The sequence below is a fragment of the Motacilla alba genome, chromosome 13 (genome assembly GCF_015832195.1).
Source record: "Motacilla alba alba isolate MOTALB_02 chromosome 13, Motacilla_alba_V1.0_pri, whole genome shotgun sequence".
In the NCBI taxonomy this organism is placed as follows: domain Eukaryota; kingdom Metazoa; phylum Chordata; class Aves; order Passeriformes; family Motacillidae; genus Motacilla; species Motacilla alba.
Window position 1 is genome coordinate 1,959,400 of NC_052028.1, and position 20,370 is coordinate 1,979,769.

The window sequence follows — 20,370 nt, forward strand, 5'->3', positions numbered from 1 at the left end:
TGTCCCATCGCCCCGCCCACACGTGCCGCACCGACCACCAGGTGGCGCTGCGGCCCCCGGGGGCGGGGCTTGCTGTGCGCGATGGGCGGGGCTCCCGGCAGCGCGGGTAAAGGGGCGGGGCTGGTTGGAGGCGTGTCCGGGGGCGTGTCCGTCAGTGAGCGGTGGGCGGGGATTGATGGGCAGGGCTCGCCTTGGGGCGTGGCCTGTGTGGCGGGGGCGGGGCCTGTGGTGGGCGGGGCGGGGGCGGGGCGCGGCCGGCCCGGCAGTTCCGGGCTCCGCACACGCGGATCGGGGCGGCCGCGATCGGGGACCGGCACCGGGATCGGCACCGGCCCCGGGGCAGCGCAGCGATGCAGCCGCCGCCGCGCAAGGTGAGCGCCGGGCCGGGCCGCGCAACGGGGCAGGTCACCGGGGCCGGGTCCTCCCTCGCTGCCGCGTCCTGCAGCCGTGACCGAGACTCGCCCCCGGCGGAGCCTCCCGGGGCTGGGGAAGCGAGGCCGCGTTTGGGTGGCGCTCAGGAGGGGGGGCCGGTGGGCGCCGGTACCCGCGCAGGGCGGACAGCGCATCCCCGCACCCGATGCCCGCCGCGGGCGCGGGGCTGAGCGCGACATCCCCGCAGGTGAAGCTCACCCAGGAGCTGCGGGTCCATCTCCTGGAGCAGCTGTCGGGCCTGCAGAGCAAACAGCAGCGGGACGCCGAGCTGCTGGAGGACATCAGGTAGGGCCCGCACAGGTGACACCCGGGTCGAGCTGACACCGGGATATTTCACACCCAGGCCAGTCTGTCTGTTTGTGTGCGTGTGTGTCCCCAAGCTGAGACTGGGCAGCTCATCCCGTGTGTGCGTGCGTGTGTGTGTGTGTGTCCCCAGGCTGAGACCCGGCCAGGGACTGGGCACAGCTCACCTTGAGCCTGTCACCTCGAGGTCATGGGCTCCATCACCCACTGGGGCGGCCTGATGGGGACAGGATGGTGGCAGGGGAGAAGGTGAGGGGGGATTGGCAGGGGGATGTGGCAGCAGGTGATGGGAGAGGTAGCCCATGCCTGCCCCTCTCTGTGTGTCCTCTCTGTGTCCCCTCTCCCCCCAGGTCCTACAGCAAGCAGAGGGCCACCATTGACAGGGAGTACGGGCAGGTAAGGAGGTGCCACGTCAGGATTCGGGATCAATGTCCCAGAGGGGCCCAGGCCACATCCTGCCGGCCTGGGGCAGGAACTGGGCACGGCCCCACGCAGGCAGAGGGCAGGCTCAGAAACTATCTGAGCGTGGCAGATGGCTCATCCTGCCGGGAGCACCCTGACCACGTCCAGCACCCGCTGGGGGCTCTGCTGAGCGCAGCATGGCCCAAACCTTGGGTGTTTTGGGAGCCTGGAGGGAAAACCTTGTGGGGGAGGGAACCGCTGGGCTCTGCTGTCTGCTGGGTCATCGCAGGGCGCTGCTCTGAAATGTCAGTTTGGTTTTATGTGAGATGTCCCTGCAGCATCCCCTGGGGACATACTGCAGCAGAATTGTGTCCCCCCTTCCTGCAGCTGGTCACCGTGTCACTCCCCTCCCTCACACCCCCCCCAGGCTGGGGGTGACCATCCATCCCCTCAGGGTTGGGGTCTTGCTGTGCTTGGCTTTGCTGGGGCTCCTCTACTCTGTCTCTGTAGCCAGTGTCCCTCACTGATGTCCCCTTGCAGGTGCTCTGTCCCAAAAGCCACAGCGGGGGGAGTCCTTTCATTGTGGTGGCTGCCCCCACAAAAAGGTTTTGGGGAGCACGATGGGATTCCTGCGGACACCGAGCCACGGGGACGTGCGTCTGTGCTCTGGGGGGACACCTGTGTGTCCCCAGGTCCATGGGGTGGGCAGCCAGGGTGGGGGAGCCCAGTTTTGGGCCCAGGGTGGGGTGGTGGGTGCTGGGCTGCCTGGCAGGGTCGGGCAGTGCCGGTGATGCCAGGTCTGTCCGCAGGCGCTGCAGAGGCTGGCCAGCCAGTTTGTGAAGAGAGACTGGCAGCGGGGCCGTGCCGAGGCCGGTGACTCCAGGTGGGCTGGGGACAGGCAGGGCTGGGGACAAGCAGCTGGGGCTTGCTGTACCTGCCCATGGCCCTCCCAACTTGGAGATGCTTAATGCCAGCCAGGATTTGGGTGTCACCGGCATGCAGCTGGGGTGGGATGTCCCCAGTGCCAGGACCCTGCTGTGACTAGGGGTGCTGGCAGTCCTGCTGGGCATCCCCAGAAGGTGACACAGGGCAGGGAGTGCCCGGCCCTGTGTTAACCCTGTGCCCACAGGAGCGTGGCCGCTGTCTGGAAAGGCGTCATCGAGGGGACGGCACACGCCGGGCAGGTCCGTGTCACCGCCTCCGAGAGCTACCGCGCCCTGGCCGCCGAGGCCACCCGCAGCGCCCGCCTCTCCAAGGAGAGGACGCTCAAGAAGGTACCGTGGCAAGGACATGTCCCTGTGCCCGGGCGGTGGGGACAGCTGTCCCCCCCAGCTGACGCTCCCCACAGGGCCTCGAGCGGCTGCAGAAGGCGCAGGTGGAGCTGCTGGAGACAGTGAAGGAGCTGGACAAGGCGAAGAAGCAGTTCAGCCACCTGCGGCGCAGCAGCGAGGTGGCCAAGGACAAGGCGGCCGATGTGGAGGCGCGGTGAGTGGGGCACACGGGGCCGGGGGCTGCTGTGGCTGCGGGGTGGTCTCACACCCCCCTCCCATCCTCCCCAGCCTCCGCAAGAGCGACCGGCGGATATTTCACACCAAGGCCAGCCTGCAAAAGCTCAGTGCCAAGGTCGGTGGCACGGGGGGTGGCAGGGTACCCGTGTGGGGAACACAGGGCACCATCGCCAAGCCTCACTGCCCGCATCCCCACAGTTCTCAGCGCGACTGGCCGAGCACTCGAGGCAGCTGGCGGGCGTGCAGAACGAGTACAGCTTCGCCCTGGTGTCTGCCTCTGCCCACCTGGAGCATTACCAGCGTGTGGAGCTGCCCGCGGCCATGCAGGTAGGAGGTGCCCGGATCCCCCGTGCCCTTTCCCCAGGGTCCCACAAGGAACATCTCCCCACTGCCAGCAGGGAGGGTCCCGCTGGCAGAGGGTCAGAGCTGGCTGCCCTGGGGGGGTCAGGGACACTCCAGTGGGGGATGTGGCAGTGCTGGTGAGTTCCCGTCTGCTTTCCCCCAGGCTCTGGATGGGGACCTCTACGAGCGGCTCCGGGAGCACTTGTCAGCCGCCAGCCGGACGGAGGTGGAGACCTGCCGGGCCACCCGGGACTGGTTCCAGAGCGTTGTGGAGGCATCCACACGGGTAACGGCACTGTCCCCCCGCTGGGTGGGACACGAGGGCACAGGTGAGCCCCCGGCCCCACGCCGCTCCCCTGCTGTAGGTGTGCCGGGAGCAGGACCTGCTCCTCTTCCTGCAGGACCACCCCGCCTTCTCCCTGGCGCCCGAGCAGCGCTTCCAGCTCACCGGGGTGGAGGAGGTAAGTGGAGGGGGTCGTTATAGCAAGGTGGGGTCTGCACAGCCACCCCCTTGTCACCGCCGTGTCCTTGCCCAGGTGTGCCTGCTGCCACCAGCAGACGACGGGGCCAGCCTGGAGAAGGAGGCGCGGCGCTGGGCCACGCGGGTGGCCCGGGAGCGCAAGAACAGGGCACACAGCGAGGAGGTGGGTGTTGTCCTACCCCACGGAGCACCGGGGGGCTCAGGGAGGGGCTTTTGCAGCCCCTCACCCGCTGCCACCACCCCCTGAGCTGTGGGTGCCCGCCCAGGTGCTGCAGCGGCTGGAGGCCAGGCGGCAGCAGGGGCTGGAGGCGGAAGCGGCGGCCGTGGAGAGGCAGATGGAGGAAGTGAGGGAAAACATCCGCAAGGCAGAGGTGGGACCCCCGTCAGGGAGCTTAGGGTGACATCGAGGTCTGTCACCCCAGGGTGAGGGATGTAGGGACAGGGAGGGGTGGTGGCTGGGGATACTGCACTGGGGGTGTGGTGCTGGAGACGGCACCACGCCTGGGGATGGGGGAGATGGGGTTGGGACACCACCAGAGGTATCCTGGGGACTGTGACAATGTGTGGTGTCCCCAGGTGAGCCGAGTGAAGGCCGAGGCACGGCTGGCACTGCTGCGGGCGGCAGGGCTGGATGTGGACGCCTGGCTGGCCGGGGCCATGGTGGGGACAGGCGAGGAGACCCCCACGGGGCTGGACCCGGCTGAGTTCGATGACTACGAGGACAGTGATGAGCCAGATGAGGACGATGAGCCTGGGCCTGCTGCCCGCACCTACCCCTACACCTGCCGGGTGATCTTTGGCTACCAGGTATGGCCCTGCCTGCCTGGCCCTCACCCTGCCTGCCCAGGGATGGCACCTCAGCCTCTCTGCTACTTTGTCCCCATCTCCTGCAGGGCTGCCAGGCGGATGAGCTGTCCATCAGCCAGGGCGAGGAGCTGGAGATCATCGAGGATGGGGACGCGGAGGAGTGGGTGAAGGTGGGAGCAGGCTGAGCCCCCTTCCATACTGGGGGACACCTTTTGGAAGTCCCCAGGCTGGCCCCACTCTGGAGCCTGGGATGTTCACATGGTTTCTGCCTCCTCAGGCTCGGAACAAGGCAGGGCAGGTTGGCTACGTCCCCGAAAAGTACCTGCTGTCCCTAGGGTGTGACTCGGGGGCTGGGCTGGGCCCCCCAGGCCCCTCTGCCCTGCACCGCCAGCTCTCCAGCATCATGGCTGCAGAACTGGTGCTGGAGCCTGGAGGTGGGTGTTGGGTATCACCCTCATCCCAGAGAGGAGGCCGGGATCCAGAGGGTGCTGAGCCCCCTCCCCACCGTCCCTACAGCCTGGCTGGTGCGAGCCCTGTACGACTACGAGGGGCAGAGCCCCGAGGAGCTGAGTTTCCCTGAGGGGGCCATCATCCGGGTGCTGCCCCGCGCCGCCGGCGAGGTGGACGATGGCTTCTGGACCGGTGACTTCGATGGCCGCGTCGGCGTCTTCCCCTCCCTGGTGGTGGAGGAGCTCACCGGGGCCCGGGAAGCGGCCGGGCAGGTTGGTAGCAGGAATGTCATTGTGTCACCCTGGCACTTCCATGAGTGCTGAGGTGAAGACCCCCTTCCCACCATGCCCATCCCTCTTGGCTGTGTCTTCCCAGGAGCTGCCATCACCATCCCCTCCACCCTTCTCCCCTCCTGGCCTCGCCCCCGGGGCCAGCCTGGTCCCCAGCTCTGCTACGGAGACAGCGCTGGGAGGTGAGTGCTGGGGAAACTGGGAAGGGGCTGGGGGAGCCTGGAAAGCCAGGCTGAGCTGCTGGGCACTCCCAGGTTGCCGGCAGGATGGCACAGGCAGCGGGCAGAGTTCTCCAGACCTGGCAGCCACGCGCCTGCGGCCGGTAAGTCCCTTCATGGGGATGCTGCGACCCAAAAACCTGCCCCAGTCTTTCTGTAATGGAGCTACTCTTGTGTTTTGGGGGGTCTGAAGGGGGATGAGTGGCCTCAGCATGTTGGTACCACTTCTCTCCCTCTCCCTTTCCCTCTCCTCTCCCTCTCTGCAGCTCCGTGCGCCGCCCCCGCCGCCCGGCAGAGCCCCCGAGCCCGAGCCCGAGCTTCACTTCAGCTGACCCTGTGGGTGCCCCCAGCCCCCTCCCCCAAAAAGCTTTGCCCGAGCAAACCACCACAGGCTGCTGTCCCAGCACCAGGGGCTGCTGCTGCCCCGTGCCCCGAGCTGGTCTCTCCAGGGGCTGCATCCTGCCCAGTGCTGCTTGCAGAGTGGTCCTGCATCCCAGTACAGCACCCAGAACCCCTTTTTTGGGGTGCCCAGCGCCACAGCCCGGCCCCGTCTCACCCCCCTCTTGCCTCTGCCCTTCCTGCCTGGCATCAGCCATGCACCCCCAGCCCTGGTTCCTGGGGGGCTCATCTCTGGACCTTGCCAGCCCCCACAGCACCTCCCCACGGGCAGGAGCAGACGTGGGGGCTGTTCCCAGTAAATCAATAAATCCCGCTGGCCCTGGTGAGGGGTTCAGCAGCTTTAATGGTTGTAGCTCGTCTATGTACAGGGCGTTACACACCGAAGCTGGCCTGGCCCGGGGCCATCCCGCCCCCAGGGCCGGGCTCCGGCCCCTCCAGTGCCGGGATGGGGCTGGGAGCTCCTCTCTCCGCCAGCATCTCCCAGGGACCTGCCGGTGCAGGATTTGTGCCTGTGCCCGCTCTGCGTGGCAGGGGTGCCCGGAGGGGGGGCTGTGCTCTGTGGTGAACGTGCCCGGTGGGTGGGGGGCGCTCCCCACCGCCCCGGGGGGGCTCAAGCCGCTGCCTCCATCCCTGCCCCTCGCCGCGGCCCCCTCTGATCCTTCCCCCGAGCGGGGGGCGGCGGGGTAGCGGGCTCTGGGTGCTGTCCTGCCCCTGCCGGGCCCGAGGGTCCCTCGGGGGGTGTCCGGGGAGGGTGCGGTGGGTGGGACTCGGGTACCTATTGCCAATGGGATGAAGGCTGGCGCCGAGCGCGGTTGTCGGTGACGCCGGCGCGTCGCTCCGGCCATGCCAAGCGCGTAGCTGCCCACCCGGGGCCGGGCACGGCTGCCCCGCGGCCGCCCCACGGCAGAGCCCCCAGCCCCGAGGGGCCCGGGGGCTGCGCGCCTCCCGCGCACGCTCCAGCGGCGGCGGAGAGGAGCTGTGGGGAGAGAGGCAGGACGGGGCTGGTCCCCACAGCCCTGGCACCTCCCCACCACCCGCTAATGGGCCTTCCCGGGATCGCTGCCTGCGGCTGGGCACGTCCCGACCCCTGGAGAAAGGGTCCAGCCTCTCTCCGTCTCCAGCAGCAAGCTGAGACCCGCCAGGGCAGGGACGCTGACAGTGCCCTCCCACCCCCCCAGACATTGTCCCAGGGGCAGGGGACAGGCACTCACGTCACACACGGTCCTGCTCCGCGGCGCTGGGCTCCTGTGGGATGGAGGAGGGGTGTCAGCGCTCCCATGGAGCGGGGGCTGAGCTGGGCTCTCCCTTGGCCACAGCAGTGACCCGAGGGGCAGAACCCCACTGAGTCTCCAGGAGCGAGTACAGCCCAGGCACCATCTCCGCCCTTCGCCGCCGTCTGCAGCAGCCAACAACCCTCGTGCTGGCTCTGACTGCGACTGAGGGCATGGGGGAGGGTCCAAGAGGCACCAGGGCTTGGTGACAAACATCCCAGGGAGGTCCCGTCACCGTTCTCCTGGGACCCAGTGTCCTGGAGCAGCCCAGCACCATGGGCAGCACCCAGGGCAAGAGCCTGGCACTGCGGAGAGGGCAGACATCACCATGTGCCTGGGCTTGCCCTGCACCTAACTGCTTCCCCAGGGATCAGAGGGATTCCCAAGGCTCAGTGGGCCAGAGGGAGACCTGTCACCACCTCCCCAGGTCTCTGAGGAAGGGCTGTAGCCCCTCAGGTCTATCCTGCCTTGCCCTTCTCCATGAAACACCTCAAACCTTCCAGTCTGGTCACCAGACAGCAAAGAGGGAAACAGTGGAATCCTGCTTTGTCCTTATCCAGCATCCAGCCAGGCACCTTTCCCGGGCCTCTCCCGTGCTGACCCAGTCCTGCCCCATCCCACCCCCTGCCAAGCGCTGCTGGCATGTGCATGGGCCGTGCCCAGCCCCGTACAACCAGCCCCAGGGGATCTCCATGGCTTTGAAGCATGCCAGGAATTTTACCCAGGCATTTGGCTTCCTTTTTCTTCCAAGGGCTTTGCCACATCGAGCTGGCTTTGTGAGGCAAGTCAAAGCCCAGCTCTTGAGGCTGCTGACACTACACAGGGGGTGTTTCCCAGCCCCCTTCCATGAAAATCACCTTTTCCCAGCTGCAGAACCACGAATGAGCGTGTGAGCCTGTGAGTGAAATTCTGGGTGTCTGAACCACCACCAGCAGCCTCATTTGCTCACTGGTAACAGCACAGAGGCAATTCCAGGGAGAAAATCCCCTGGAGCATTCTAACCCCTCCTGCAAGGTGGTTGGGTGGGATTTTGGGAGGTCCAGGGTACTGGGAGCTCCATGCAAGGTGGGCTTTCCTTCTCTCTGAGCACAGCTCCTCAGGAGCAGGGGAAAACAGCCAAGAAGTGGCCACTTGGCTTTGCCATTTCCTGGCCTTTGAGGTAAGAAAGGCTCCTGGCGAAATCTGCCCCTGCCTGTTCCTTACTGGCCACACTGGACCCCATTGAGGCTACGGTTCTGGGGACACCACGTGCAGCAGTGGAGCTCTCCCAGGTCAAAATCCCAATGGATGTCCCCGAAGGGAGTCCCGTGCCAAGGGGAACGGGCAGCAGGTCTGCAGCACCTCCCACGGCCCCGCAGCAGGGTGGGACCTGTCACAGTCACTCCAGACATTGTAAATGGGTGGGAAAAAGCAATCCCCCTCCAGCCCAGGGGACCACATGGGATGAGGAAGAGGAGGAACATACCTGCTGCTTCCCATCTTCCCCTCCCGACTGTTTCCTGCTGCTCTCGTCTCTCCCCAGCTCCTCGGCCTGTTCCTGCAGACTCAGGCTCCCGTGGATATCCGACACTTCATCCGCCGACGCCAGTCCGATCTCCTCCAGGCAGATGCCGGCTCCTTCCCTCGCCAGCTCTCCCGGGATGTTGGGACTCGACGCCCCCAGCACCGGCAGGCTCATCAGCCTGCGCTGGCGGCTCGAGCTCCCGGGAGCAGAGCCAGCATCCTGCAGGGACCCCGCCCGGCCGGACCCCGCCGTGCCGGGCCCCACCGGGCCGGACCCCGCCGTGCCGGGCCCCACCGGGCCGGACCCCGCCGTGCCGGGCCCCGCCGTGCCCGCCCGCCGGCTCTCACGGGTGCCGGAGCTGGCTGGTGTGTTCGCGGGCGGGCTGGCAGACAGGCTTTGCTCCGCGCTTCTGCCACTCTGGGTGCCCGTCTGGATGGCTCCGTTCTGCAGGCCACCCGTGGGGACAGTCCCGTTGAGAGCCCGCTCCCGCTGGAGCATCTCGCTGCTGCGCTCCAGCTCCTCCGTGCTCGGCGGCCGGCTGCCCGCGGGCAGCGCCCCGTCCTGCAGCTCCGGCACGGGCGGCTTCTTCCCGATGTGCGTGACGCGGAACCTGCAATGGGAGCAGGACAGAGCACTCTTTTCCGTGCTGTCCCACCGCTGGATTCCCAGCTGTTCTGTACCTCCAGCCCCAGATCTCCTGTCTTTGCCGTGATCTCCAACCTTTCTGACCCATTCACACCTACGCAAGCCATGTCCCAGACTGATTTTCCCCTTCATTCAGCAAAACAAACAGAAAGGGAAGGATGGAAAGCGCAATCCAGGTCTTGGCTGGGGCTGAGCTTGTCCTCCCAGCAGCAAGATGGATCGCAGCTCTTGGAAGTGCTCCGAGACAGCCTGGATGACAGCGTGCCCTCAGTGAGGGCAGGGACAGGGGTTTGGCAGTCATTTGGATACAGGGACCAAAGCCTGCACGAGTTGTTTGGCTGAAATCTGCCAGAGCACATTTTGCTCCATCCCCTGGAGGGACGGATGGTACCTGAGTGTTCACCAAGGTTCCACCATGAGCAGGTAACAGCTCAGAGCTCCTGGGTGGGCAGGAGAAAAGCTGCAGAAATGGATCTGACACCCTCAAAGGGTGGGCTCAAAATCAGAGGTGATGCAACGTTACACGTGGGGAGAAGAGAGGGGTTAGGGATCACAGACTCATGGAATGGCTTGAGTTGGAAGGAGGTCCTAAAAGATCATCCAGTCCCACGCCCTGCCATGGGTAGGGACAACTTCCCCCCATTCTGGTCGCTCCAAGCCCCATCCAACCTGGCCTTGGACACTTCCAGGGATCCAGGGGCAGCCACAGCTGCTGTGGGCACCCTGAGCCAGGGCCTCCCCACCCATTTCTTCCCAATATCCCTTCTAACCCTGCCCACTGGCAGCAGGGAGCCATTCCCCCTCGTCCTGTCACTCTGTGCCCTTGTCCCAGGTCCCTCTCTAGCTCTCTTGGAAGCCCTCTAGGGGCTCTAAAGTCTCCTTGGAGCTTTCTCCTCTCCCAGTTCCCTCAGCCTGGGAAGGGTAAGGTGTCAGCAAAGCCTGACAGTCTGAATTGTGATTGTGCCAATTGCGACTCCTCCTCACCAGCACCGCCAGCTGCTGCTGGACCAGCAGACAGGAAATCTCCTCCACAGTGAGCTGCTGTCCAGCAGGCAGAGCACCCCAAGGCCAGCACTGAGAGCTCGTGCAGCCCATGGCTCAGCCACAGCCGCTCTCACTGCGCCTGGATTGCGCATGGAGAAGCCAACAGACCTGGCTCTGCTGAGGTTCAGCTGCGAGTCAGTGACAGGGCAAAGCACAATTTCAGAAAGTTCAAGTACTGCTGGTGTGGAAAGAACAGCAAGACACCAAAGTCAAGCACATGGCAGCACTGCTGTTCCAAAGGAAAAAGCAGAGAGGTCCAAAAGATGAGAACAGATGCCAGGAGAGTTGGCAGAGATGAAGGAGACCACTTCCAGGCTGGAGCCCAGCCTGTGGACAGCACCAACCCCTCAGCAGGGCCAGAAAGCTGCTCAGGATTGGGAAGGTGGAGAAGAGAAATGCTCCAGCTCCAGAGAAGGTTCCCAGGCCAAGCAGCAACAAATGTGACCTTTCAGGTCTGTCCAGATATTTGGAGATAAGACACCAGCACTGTGATTTGGGGAGACCAAAGGATGTTCTGGCCCTGAAGAGAGACGGGAAGGAGACACATGTGACAGGATCACTTCTTGGTAATGCCATTGAGCAATGTCAGCCTGGAAGAGTTGGGAGGGGATTCAGAGAGCAGGAAGGGTTTGGACTGGAGAGGGCACAGGAGGTAACGTAGCCAACCTCCGGTGGTGAGGGAAAGCAGAGGAGCCCCGGCTGGCTGCCTCATCAGCATCCCTGGGATTCAGTGGGATGTGACACACTGTGGCTGATGGGGCCGAGGACAGAGGGTCAGACACAGATGTTTTATGGACAAGCTCTGCCGCTGACTACACCTGGTTGAGGCAAAGCGCTGAGCTAAGTGGTGAATCATCCTGTACCACATAACCCTGAGTGCCACAGAAGTTTGGAACAATTTAGGTGCAAAAAGCCCTCGGGAGGTCTCCAGTCCAGACCCCTGCTCATATCTGGGCCCCTCCTACCCCCAAGCACTTTGCCCAGAGCACCTGTCCAGTCAGGTTTTGGAAATCTTCAGGGACGGAGATTCCTCCACTCCTCAGGGCCCTGTCAAGGGCTGCACCATCCTCATGGCAGAACAGTTTTTCCTTGCATCTTTTCTGGATTTCTCCTGTTATAACTCATGGCCATTGCCTCTTGCCCTTCCCAGGGCAGATCTCTGAGGAGAGTCTTGTTCCATTTTCATTTAAATTCCACCCACCCTTTAGGAAGGGTTAGAGGACAATTAGATCATTCTTTTCTAATTGTCCAGGCCAAAAAAGCCTCCTCAGATGCCCCATACTCCAGCCCTGATGATCTTGGTGGACCTCCACAGCTCCCATCCCTTCCACTCCTCAGGGATGAGCCTGTGCCTACCAGGACGAGGGCTCACTCCATGTGGGAAGGGGGCTGGACTCTCAACCACTGCAAGAACAATACCAAAACCAAAGGAGAACAAGATCTGAGGGTGTGTCTTTAACTCTAGGGGTGGGTTAAAGAAGCCCTGAATTGTAGGATCAAAGTACTTCAAGATATTTGTCATAAATAATACACAGGAAGGGCAATCCTGGAAAAGTCATCCAGGACCTGGAAGAGAAAAGGGGCCAGCCTGGAATTAAGAAGCAGAATTTGGGGGTGGGATGGTACCTCATGGGCACATAGGTCCCTTAGCAGTTGGACCTTGTGCCAAAGAGATTCAGGATTGAAAGTAAAGCCTTGGAGAAATGGGATGAGTGCCCTGTGGAGAAGGCTGGTGTGGGGTGTGACACTAACGGGGTTAAAGAGGAAAAACGGGAATTGAGGGAAGGTGCCTTTGGGAAAGGAGAGCAGCTTCTCCAGCACTCTGAGGGCTGAGAGGAGGCTGGGAAGAGCACGGGCAGAGGACACAGAGGAGGGGATGGAGCTGGGCACCAGCCAGGGAATGAATTAGTGGTGAGTAGGAGCCATGCAGAGCCCCGGCCTGCCGGGCACCAGCTCCAAGGACAGCCACGGGCACAGAGGGAGCCGGGAGCTGGCAGTGCCCACAAGATGTGATCTGAGCTGCATTGGGCCTGGGGAGGTCCAGCAGGTCTCCCTGCTTCTCCAGCCACCCAGAAAGCCCCAGCTCACCTCCCTGCTGAGGCTCCTGCCCGTGGTGGTGGAAAAATCCACATGATAGGACACAGGGAATGGCTTCCACTGCCAGAGGGCAGGGATGGATGGGATATTGGGAAGGAATTGTTCCCTGGGAGGCTGGGCAGGCCCTGGCACAGGGTGCCCAGAGCAGCTGTGGCTGCCCCTGGATCCCTGGCAGTGCCCAAGGCCAGGCTGGATGGAGTTTGGAGCACCCTGAGCTAGTGGTCCCCTGCCATGGCAGGGGTGGAATGAGATGAACTTTGAGGTTCCTTCCAACCCAAACCGTTCCACAATTCCATGCCCACTTTGGCTCAGCATTCCCATGCAAGGACTGTCTCTCTGGACCACAACATGAAGTTTTATCAAGGTTCAGGCCCTGAATGAAGATCTTGTGCACCATCTGAGCATGGCAGAGCTTTGTGTCTTACCACGGTGGCCATCCAGGGACCAGCGGCTGCTTGTCACCCTGCCCCAGCCACCACAGCCGGAGGGAGCCAAGCCCAGGAAGACTTTCCTAACCCTTTCTGCTGGGGAATGGGGCAGCCTGGGCGAGCCTACAGACTGCTCTGCAGGTTAGTGACGACACAGTGAGACCACAGGAAGCTCAGGAAGTCCCTTGAGGTGAAACCAGGTGGGGACTGCAAAGCGTTTGTGGGAAGTATCAGGATCACTCCCCTACTCTTACATGGCTGCTGTGTCATCTTAATTACAGACATCGTTGGAGGCAGCGACCTGGAGCAGCACAGCCACTCTTTCATCCTGAGCAGGTGGAGGCTTGCACCTGGGACATGCTGTCCCCTCTGTCCCCCCCAGTGAGGTCCCTAAAGCCCCCAGTTGGGCAGCAAGAGCCCAGCTTGCACTGAGCTGGGACAGCGGGCTCTGAAAGGACACGGAGCTGGGGCTGTGCCCAGCACTGACTCAGCAGGAAAACCCAGCTTGAGTCACCTTCCCGGAGAAGGAGGGAAGCCACCGGTGCATCACAGCCTGCCACACACCACAGGCATTTCCAGCTGCAGGAGCCACCTGGCTGCTCAGGAGCTCCAGCTGCAGAGCTGCTGCTGGGGCACCTCAGCGCGGAACAGCAAGAGGGAACCTTGGGCACACGGGGAAGGGGGAAGAAACAGGACTGAGGAGAGCCCGTGGTGCTCATTCCAGCAGGGAAATGTCTGGCAAAGCTCATTTGGGTACCTGCCCACTGAGAAGACGGTGGTCTCTCCGGGGTGCATCCTGCTTTTGCCCTCCTTGGACCGCCCCTGGCGCTGCAGCGGGTGCCTCTTCCTCCTGCTGCAGTGGATGCAGGGGGCCTGCGTGGAGCCCAGGTGCACCGTGTGGTGATGTGGTGGGCCCCCGTCCTGGCTGCTGCTGTGGTGACAAAGGCTGCAACAGAAGATGACAGGTTGTGTCACCTCGGGGAGACGTCCCAACCCTGGTGCAGCCCCACTGCAGCAAGGCCTGGGAGCAGCAGCTCTGGGGGAGACCTCTGCTGGGGACTGGAATGAGGAAGAGCTGTTCCACTTGACAGTGGGGTTAAGCACTCCTCAAAACCCTCAGGAGAGCAGGACTCCCCGTTGGGAAGATGCTTTGTAGCAGCTGGAAGGAGGCTGCTTGTCCCTCACTCACAAGCTGCTATGAGCTCCCCTCACCTGGGCACTGGCACTGGCACGTCCCCTTCATTTTCCCCCAACATCTCCTTGAGGGCCTCCACATTTGCTGAAGAGAGAGGGAAAAATGGGAATGTGTCAGCCAAAGTGGTCAGCACGGCTCCAGGCCCACCCAAGGAAGTGCTCACCTTCGTTTTGGATGATGCATCTCACAATCTTCTCCACGGTGTCGTCGTTCTTCTCGGCCTCATCTGAAAAGAGACAACGTGGCACTGAGGGCTGGGATTCCAGGGCTCTGCTCACTCGTCCCTTCCCAGGAGCAGCTGCATCAGCAGAGTCGTTGGAGAAGCCTCGAGTCCCCTGTCACACTGGGAAGCCACTGGGGAACACCAGATCCCTCATCCTGGAAAGGAAACAGCTGAACCAGCTGAAAGCTGCGTGTGCAGGGAGAGGGGAGTGTGTTGCTCCTCCAGAGCATCTGGAGAAATGAGAGGGAAGCAGGTTCTAAAAAGTTGAAAGAGGAGGGTCCTTGTCCAGCCCTGGAGCCCCTGGCTGCAGGATGCTGCAAGTGCTCAAGGCTCCAAGGATAAACAGGACACGTCCACAGCAAATAAACCCACTGAGAGCCGCTAAATACAGAAATGGGGAACACACAGAGACAGAGAGCTCCAGAGCTGCACGCTATTGAAAGCTTAAAAGACTGTTCTGAGGAATCGTGGCTGGTGCCTGCTTTGTTGTGGAGTTCACCCACAGCTTTCAACTCAGCCTGCTTCCAGCCACTGTTGGAGGCAGGAGGCCTGCATGGATGGGTGGATGGACCTCCAGCCTGGTCAGCAGCGTGAGATGTTCCTGTAAGCAGGTTGGAGCTGTGGTCTGGCAGGCAGCTGCTTCAAAGGTTCAAGAGCTGCTACCATGATCTTGGAAGATGTCCATCATCCCACGGAGATGTTTCCCTGGGCTGTGGCGTGTCCAGAGGGCAAAGCCCATCCTGGAAGGTTCAGAGACTGTCTCCATGTCATATACAGCCAAGACATTAAAGCCAGAGGAGCATGTCCATGCACACCTGGAGGCTCTGGCTGCAGCCGAGGATGAGCCTGAGGAGCCACGTTCCCCTCCTGAGCACAGGCAGCGGCAGCAGGAGGTGCTGATCCTCCCCAGCACTGCCAGCGGCACGCGGAGCTGGAGGAGTTCTGTGGCACCATGTGGCTGTTCCCAGCCTGGGAAGCAGCCGGAGGAATGTGTGTTCCCCACTTCAGCAGAGACTCAGGAAAGCACCGAATGACAGAGCTCGCTTGGGCCGGGCACCCACGCTCGATGCGGCAGCGACTTCCCAATCCAACCACCCCAGAGCGACTTGCTGTGGCCTGAAGCCATGGAAAAAATTCCCTACAGGTCCCCTCCCCTTCCAGCAACAGCCCTACTTCTGTGGTCTGCATGAACACAGCAGGGACCAGAAGAAGGCATGGCCAATAACAAACACCGGCTGGCTCCCTGCCAGACACCCTAGTGCCAGAGGGGCAGAGGCACTGGTGCTCCAGCTGGGAGAGGTTTTCCTTGAGGGAACAGGGGTTATGATTGAGGTGATGGGGATTCAGCAAGTCCTGGATGTTCATCAGAATTACCTTTTGGTGATAATACTCCTGTGGGAAGGGCCAGGCACTGGCTCCCACCTCCCCGTCACCTCCAGCCACTGTCAGCTCGTGGATCAGAGGGATCCCTGGCCCTCACACTCCCGATCCCCAGGGAACACCACGCTGCTCTCACTGCCCCGGTCCTTTTTCCCGACCCAGCCACACGTGACAGGTAACCCTCCCAGCCCCATCCCACATCCCAGAAGGGTGCATGAGGAGCACCAGCCCACACCAGGCACGAGGCCGAGCCCCCAGCGAGCCCCCAGCACCCCAGCACTCACCATCCTGGAGCTCCTCCACCTCGTCTTTGTCATCTGGGTCAAGCTCGTCCCGGAAGGTGCGGCACCGGTAACCCTTCTTCTTCAGGACGTGGCAGATCAGGAACCCCACCAGCCCCATGATGAAGAAGACAAGGACAAGGAGGAAGACCACAGTAATGCCGTGCTGGGGATCTGACTCCCCATCGTGGGGGTCGTGATAGTCTGACATGCGGATCTAGGAGGGGGGGGAAGGCAGGTCAGAGCCGCGGCGCTCACCCCCACCCTGTGCCATCCTCCCGTTCCTCCTGCGGGGCAAGGGCAGCTCCCAGCTCAGCCCGAGCCCCGCAAGCTCCGCGCGGTGCGGGGCCGCCCGGAGGACAGGACCGGCCGGAGGCGGCTCCTCGCGGTCTCCCAAGGACACTGCTGCCCCTCACGACCCCGGCAAGAGGCATCCCAAGGGCAGCGGCGGCGGCAGCGTCCCCGCAGGCCCGCCGGCCCCGGGCTGCGGCGCTCCCCGTCCCTCGCCGGCGGCTTCCCAAGGGCACCGGTGCCCCGGCCTGCCCGGGGCTCTGCGGCGGGCGGCATCCCCCGGCTCGCCCTTGCCGGAGGATGGCTGAGCATCCTCCCGCGCCGCTCCGCTCCCCCGCAGCCCTCGGTACTCACGGCCGAGGCCCTCCACCGGCACCGGCCGGCAGGCAGGGAGCCGCGGCAGCCGGGCTGGCGGAGGGCCGAGCCGCCGGCCGCTCCCGCATCGTCCTCCCGCAGAACCGAGCCGGCTCCCTCCGCCCCGGCTCCCCCGGGCGCTCCCGGCTCCCTTCCCAAGGGCTCGGCGCCCGCGTTCCCGCTCGCCGGCTCCGCTCCCCGGCACGGAGAAGGTCCCCCCCGCCTGTCCCCCGGCCCCGCTGCGGCGGTACCTGGGCCTGCGGTCCTCCGCAGCGCTCTCCTCTTCACCTTCACCTTCACCTTCACCTGCCTCCTAGCAACCCCGCATCCCCGCGGCTGGGGACCGCGGCGAGCATCCTCCGGCCCCCGGGCCGCGGCTCCCTGCCCGCCTTCCCCGGGAAGGAGCCAGCTGCCTCTGCCTGCCGCTCTCTGCCGCTCTCTGCCACAAGAGCACCCGCCCGTCCCGATCCCAGAAAAAAATCTCTCCGGAGCTGTTTCGGCGGAGGAAGGTGCGGAGAGGAGCTCGGGGAGATGCCGGAGGCTGCAGCAGGACACGCAGGAGCGCTGCTCAGGGAAGCTGCCGCCCGCCCCGGGGTGAATAACCTCACCCGCACGCGTGCCAGCCCCGAGCTCCCCCGGCACCTTCCTTTCCTTGAATTTTAGGGCACTGAGCCCTGGCGATGGGAGGGAGAAGGGTGGAAGTGGGGCTCAGTGAGAGCAGGACTGATCACACAGCAGCGTGGGGGGGACAGGGGTGCAGACCCCCACATGGGGATCCCAGCACCGAGCAGAGGGTGGAAAAAGAGCCCCGGGAGACTCCTGTGTCTCCCTCCCTCCGTCTTAAGAAAGGAGTGGCTAAGCCATTGGAAATCTCATGCTGTGGTGGTCCCATGACCTCCTTCTCCATCTCCACCACATTATCCTCCCTCTGGGAGGCTTCACCCACCACTCCTTTCCTATTGGAAATCAGACCTGCTCCTCTCCATCCTTCAGCCACCTGCCAGTTCTCCACCCAAACCCTGAGGAACACAACCCTTGAAACGCCTCCCAGCCCATCTCCACCGAACTGAGCTCTGATCCGCACACACATTCCTCCGCGGGAATTATCCCATGGGAATCCCTAATGGGAATTATCCCACCACAGTCTGTGACGCAGCCCGTGACTCCTCCAGGCTCTCAGCTGTGCCTCACTGAGGGCTCCTGTCCCTCTGCACAGGTGGCCAAGTTGGCTCTCAGGAGCGTCCTCCACCAGCGTGACTTCAGGAGGTCACCACATCACAGGTGACACCTATCTGCCCGCTGTGCTGACAGGGAGGCAGGAATGGAACATCCGTGCAAGAACAAGACTTCTCCTCCGGCCATGGATTGCTGAGCCACAGGAGAGGAGAGCTCTCCAAACCCTGGCCCAACAAGCTGCTGCATCATGCAAGTCTCAGCTGAGGAAGAGCTCACAAAGTAAAGCTCAAAGGCAGTTTGCTCCTTGCCCCTGTTTCTGTGCAGAGGGGGAGCTGGCAGCTCTGGGTTTCTGCAGGGCCCTGAGGGGACACACTCATGGCGAGCGTATTCCCGTTCTCCTCGTGCCCACGCACGCTGTCCTGCACAATAAATCCTTCTTTCTCCTCCTGGGCATTCCCGCCCACCCCGAGCATTGCTGCACCCTGCCCCCTCCCAGCTCCCCACCCCCTTCCAGCATCCCACCCCCTTTCCTGACTCCAGCCATGCCCGGCTGATCAGGACTCCCCATTCGAGGGCACATTCCCATTTTCCCACAGCCTCTGGTGTGTGGTGGCATTTCCATGAGCTGGGGGACACAGCGTGGCACAGCAGCCTGGCCGTGCCCGAGGACAAATCCTGGCCTTCGTGGGGTGAGCCAGGATGAGGGGCAGGTTCTGGGGCTGTCAGGCTGCTCCCTCCTGGCTCTGCAGCTGCATTACCCCAGCTGATTGTTTCTCTTCCTAATTCTCCCAACCAGGGATCACCTGCTCCCGGTCTCCATCCTGCTTCCACCACCTCAGCTTCAGTGTCCCTCCAGAGCCTCAGTCCTTGTCCCACTGCAGGACCCCGTTAGCACTTTAATGGTCCCACACAGCGCCTCGCAGGTGACCCAGAAACAACACCCTGGCACCTCTGTGCCCCAAAAGCAGCCAGCATTTGAGGCATGAACCCACACAACAGAGCTCTCCCTTCCAAACAGGCTGGCCATGTTCATCCTGGCCATGTGGGGACAGAACCCACACGGGGTAAAGCCCCACACCAAGCCAGGGAGGTGCAGCCATGGCTGCAGGCTGCCTGCTCATGGCACATCCACAGTCTGAGCTTCCTCTGTCCCTCCTGACCCCATCCCAGCTCCTCTCCTGTCCTGTGTGACCCCACCAACTGAGGCAGCAGCATCTGAGACACAGGATAATCCACTGGAGCTCTGGGATAGGCAGCTGCCTTCCTTCTGCCTGCCCACCTCATCCAGCACCACCAGCTCAAGGGGGAGGAGGAGGGGGTTACACGGTCCAGAACGTGGCACGGTGCTGCTGAGGGGCACTGCTGGGGCACTTCTGTGGGAGCTGTCCCTGCATCTCCCATGTCCCTGTCAGGGAACTGAGCTCCTCTTTTCCCATGTTTTCAGGACTTACGAAACGTCCTTGCTCGTGGATGAACCAATCAGTGACGAGCTCCCCTACAGTGGTAAGTTGGAGTTGCCTTTTTTCCTCATGAGCTCAGCTGAAATTCTTGGGATGTTCTGTTCTGTATTGACCAGGGCCCAAGTGTCAGCACTTCCTGACCTTGGAGGTGGCCTTAGCCATGCCTGGAAGTGTCCAAGGCCAGGCTGGATGGGGTTTGCTCTAGGGGACGGGGCTTGGAATGAGATGAGATTTAAGGTCCCTCCCAACCCAAGCCATCCCCTGCTCTTCCTTCCCCAGTCCCCCCCACCAGGGCTTCCCTGAATCCGGGAGGTCCTTGGAGGCTTCACTCCCTCTCCAGGCATTGCCTGGAAACACTGAAATTTTAACCTTTGGAGGCTTGGGAGGGAGGGGAGAGAATGGCCAAGGAGAGGCTGGTGGGACAGTGCTGTCACCTGTCACCCTGTGCCTCAGCTGGCTCTGGTCCCAGTGAAATTCCCCGTTACCTCTTGTCCACTCTTTTCCTGCTCCTCTTCCACAGCCGTTGGAGCAAATGTCACCCCCCAAATGATGGGACCACGTCCTTTTGGGGGATCAGCCGCCCTGGCCCCGCTGCCTGTCCACGTGGCAGCTAAACAGGCTGGACTGCCCAGATCCAGGCTCCTCTTGGGGTCTTCACTTCAATGCTCAGCCCAAAAATTGTCCTCCCATCTGCAAAGCTGCTCCATCCCATCGTGTCAAACGTGTCCCTGGATCCTCAGCCCTGCTCCAGCTTTCCAAACGTGCCCAGCAGCTAATGGCCGTTAAACCACAGCCTGCTTTTGCTCTCTGAGCACAAAGAGCATCTAAAAATATCCCTCTCTGATACTTCCCTGCTCTGCCCCAACACCCGCAAAGATGCCTGGAGCAGCACCCAGCTTCCAGAAGGACAGCTCAGGCAGCAGAGAGATCCCAGCTGGAAGCAGGGCCGTGTCTCCTCTCCTCAAGCAGGGCCATGTCTCTCCTCTCCTCAAGCAGGGCCGTGTCTCTCCTCTCCTCAAGCAGGGCTGTGTCTCTGCTCTCCTCTCCTCTCCTCTCCTCAAGCAGGGCTGTGTCTCTGCTCTCCTCTCCTCTCCTCTCCTCAAGCAGGGCTGTCTCCTCTCCTCAAGCAGGGCTGTGTCTCTCCTCTCCTCACCCTGCTTCCCAAGCAGGCACTGTGATGTGTCCCGGGTGGCTCCGTGTCCCCAGGCAGGCACTATGATTTGTCCCGGGTGGCTCCGTGTCCCCAGGCGGGCACTGTGATGTGTCCCGGGTGGCTCCGTGTCCCCAGGCAGGCACTATGATTTGTCCCGGGTGGCTCCGTGTCCCCAGGCAGGCACTATGATTTGTCCCGGGTGGCTCCGTGTCCCCAGGCAGGCACTATGATTTGTC

General features: G+C 62.8%; 2 protein-coding genes across 7 annotated transcripts; one reads left to right on the forward strand and one right to left on the reverse strand.

Moving 5' to 3' along the window:
• Nucleotides 1-245: 245 nt before the first annotated feature.
• On the forward strand, nucleotides 246-5,927 carry FCHSD1 (FCH and double SH3 domains 1). 3 transcript variants are annotated; one of them, XM_038150450.1, is made up of 19 exons: nucleotides 246-371; nucleotides 620-717; nucleotides 1,086-1,131; nucleotides 1,947-2,020; nucleotides 2,267-2,411; nucleotides 2,486-2,622; nucleotides 2,697-2,760; nucleotides 2,844-2,972; nucleotides 3,151-3,273; nucleotides 3,353-3,448; nucleotides 3,524-3,631; nucleotides 3,735-3,839; nucleotides 4,045-4,275; nucleotides 4,362-4,445; nucleotides 4,553-4,709; nucleotides 4,792-4,997; nucleotides 5,101-5,197; nucleotides 5,270-5,337; nucleotides 5,500-5,923. In XM_038150450.1, exons 1-19 carry the CDS (start codon nucleotides 351-353, stop codon nucleotides 5,563-5,565), a joined length of 2,055 nt encoding a protein of 684 aa, XP_038006378.1. In that variant the 5' UTR covers nucleotides 246-350; the 3' UTR covers nucleotides 5,566-5,923. The 3 variants fall into 3 exon arrangements, with proteins under 3 accessions (XP_038006378.1, XP_038006376.1, XP_038006377.1); XM_038150448.1 differs by having other exon boundaries at nucleotides 3,353-3,631; nucleotides 5,500-5,927; XM_038150449.1 differs by having other exon boundaries at nucleotides 5,101-5,337; nucleotides 5,500-5,927.
• Nucleotides 5,928-5,955: 28 nt separating this feature from the next.
• On the reverse strand, nucleotides 5,956-19,992 carry RELL2 (RELT like 2). Of its 4 annotated transcripts, XM_038150455.1 has the most exons (9): nucleotides 16,597-17,967; nucleotides 15,704-15,917; nucleotides 13,980-14,042; nucleotides 13,834-13,900; nucleotides 13,379-13,567; nucleotides 8,712-9,017; nucleotides 8,369-8,681; nucleotides 6,844-6,877; nucleotides 5,956-6,608 (listed from the first exon to the last, which is right to left on the reverse strand). In XM_038150455.1, the coding sequence occupies exons 2-8, from the start codon at nucleotides 15,909-15,911 to the stop codon at nucleotides 6,845-6,847; spliced, it is 1,179 nt and encodes a 392-aa protein (XP_038006383.1). In that variant the 5' UTR covers nucleotides 15,912-15,917; nucleotides 16,597-17,967; the 3' UTR covers nucleotides 5,956-6,608; nucleotide 6,844. The 4 variants fall into 4 exon arrangements, with proteins under 4 accessions (XP_038006383.1, XP_038006380.1, XP_038006381.1 ...); XM_038150452.1 differs by lacking the exon at nucleotides 16,597-17,967 and adding an exon at nucleotides 19,467-19,992 and having other exon boundaries at nucleotides 8,369-9,017; XM_038150453.1 differs by having other exon boundaries at nucleotides 5,956-6,407; nucleotides 8,369-9,017; nucleotides 16,597-17,968.
• Between the last annotated feature and the right edge of the window lie 378 nt (nucleotides 19,993-20,370).

Excerpts from the sequence above, each read along its gene's own strand:
- RELL2 (XM_038150452.1), bottom strand. The coding sequence starts at position 15,911 with ATGTCAGACTATCACGACCCCCACGATGGGGAGTCAGATCCCCAGCAC. Across the intron at positions 13,901-13,979 it reads ATGCATCATCCAAAACGAAG|CAAATGTGGAGGCCCTCAAG; the intron begins GTGAGCACTTCC and ends CTCTCTCTTCAG. Across the intron at positions 13,568-13,833 it reads GTGCCAGTGCCAGTGCCCAG|CCTTTGTCACCACAGCAGCA; the intron begins GTGAGGGGAGCT and ends CTTCTGTTGCAG.
- FCHSD1 (XM_038150448.1), top strand. The coding sequence starts at position 351 with ATGCAGCCGCCGCCGCGCAAG. Across the intron at positions 2,412-2,485 it reads AGGAGAGGACGCTCAAGAAG|GGCCTCGAGCGGCTGCAGAA; the intron begins GTACCGTGGCAA and ends CGCTCCCCACAG. Across the intron at positions 5,338-5,499 it reads CAGCCACGCGCCTGCGGCCG|CTCCGTGCGCCGCCCCCGCC; the intron begins GTAAGTCCCTTC and ends CCCTCTCTGCAG.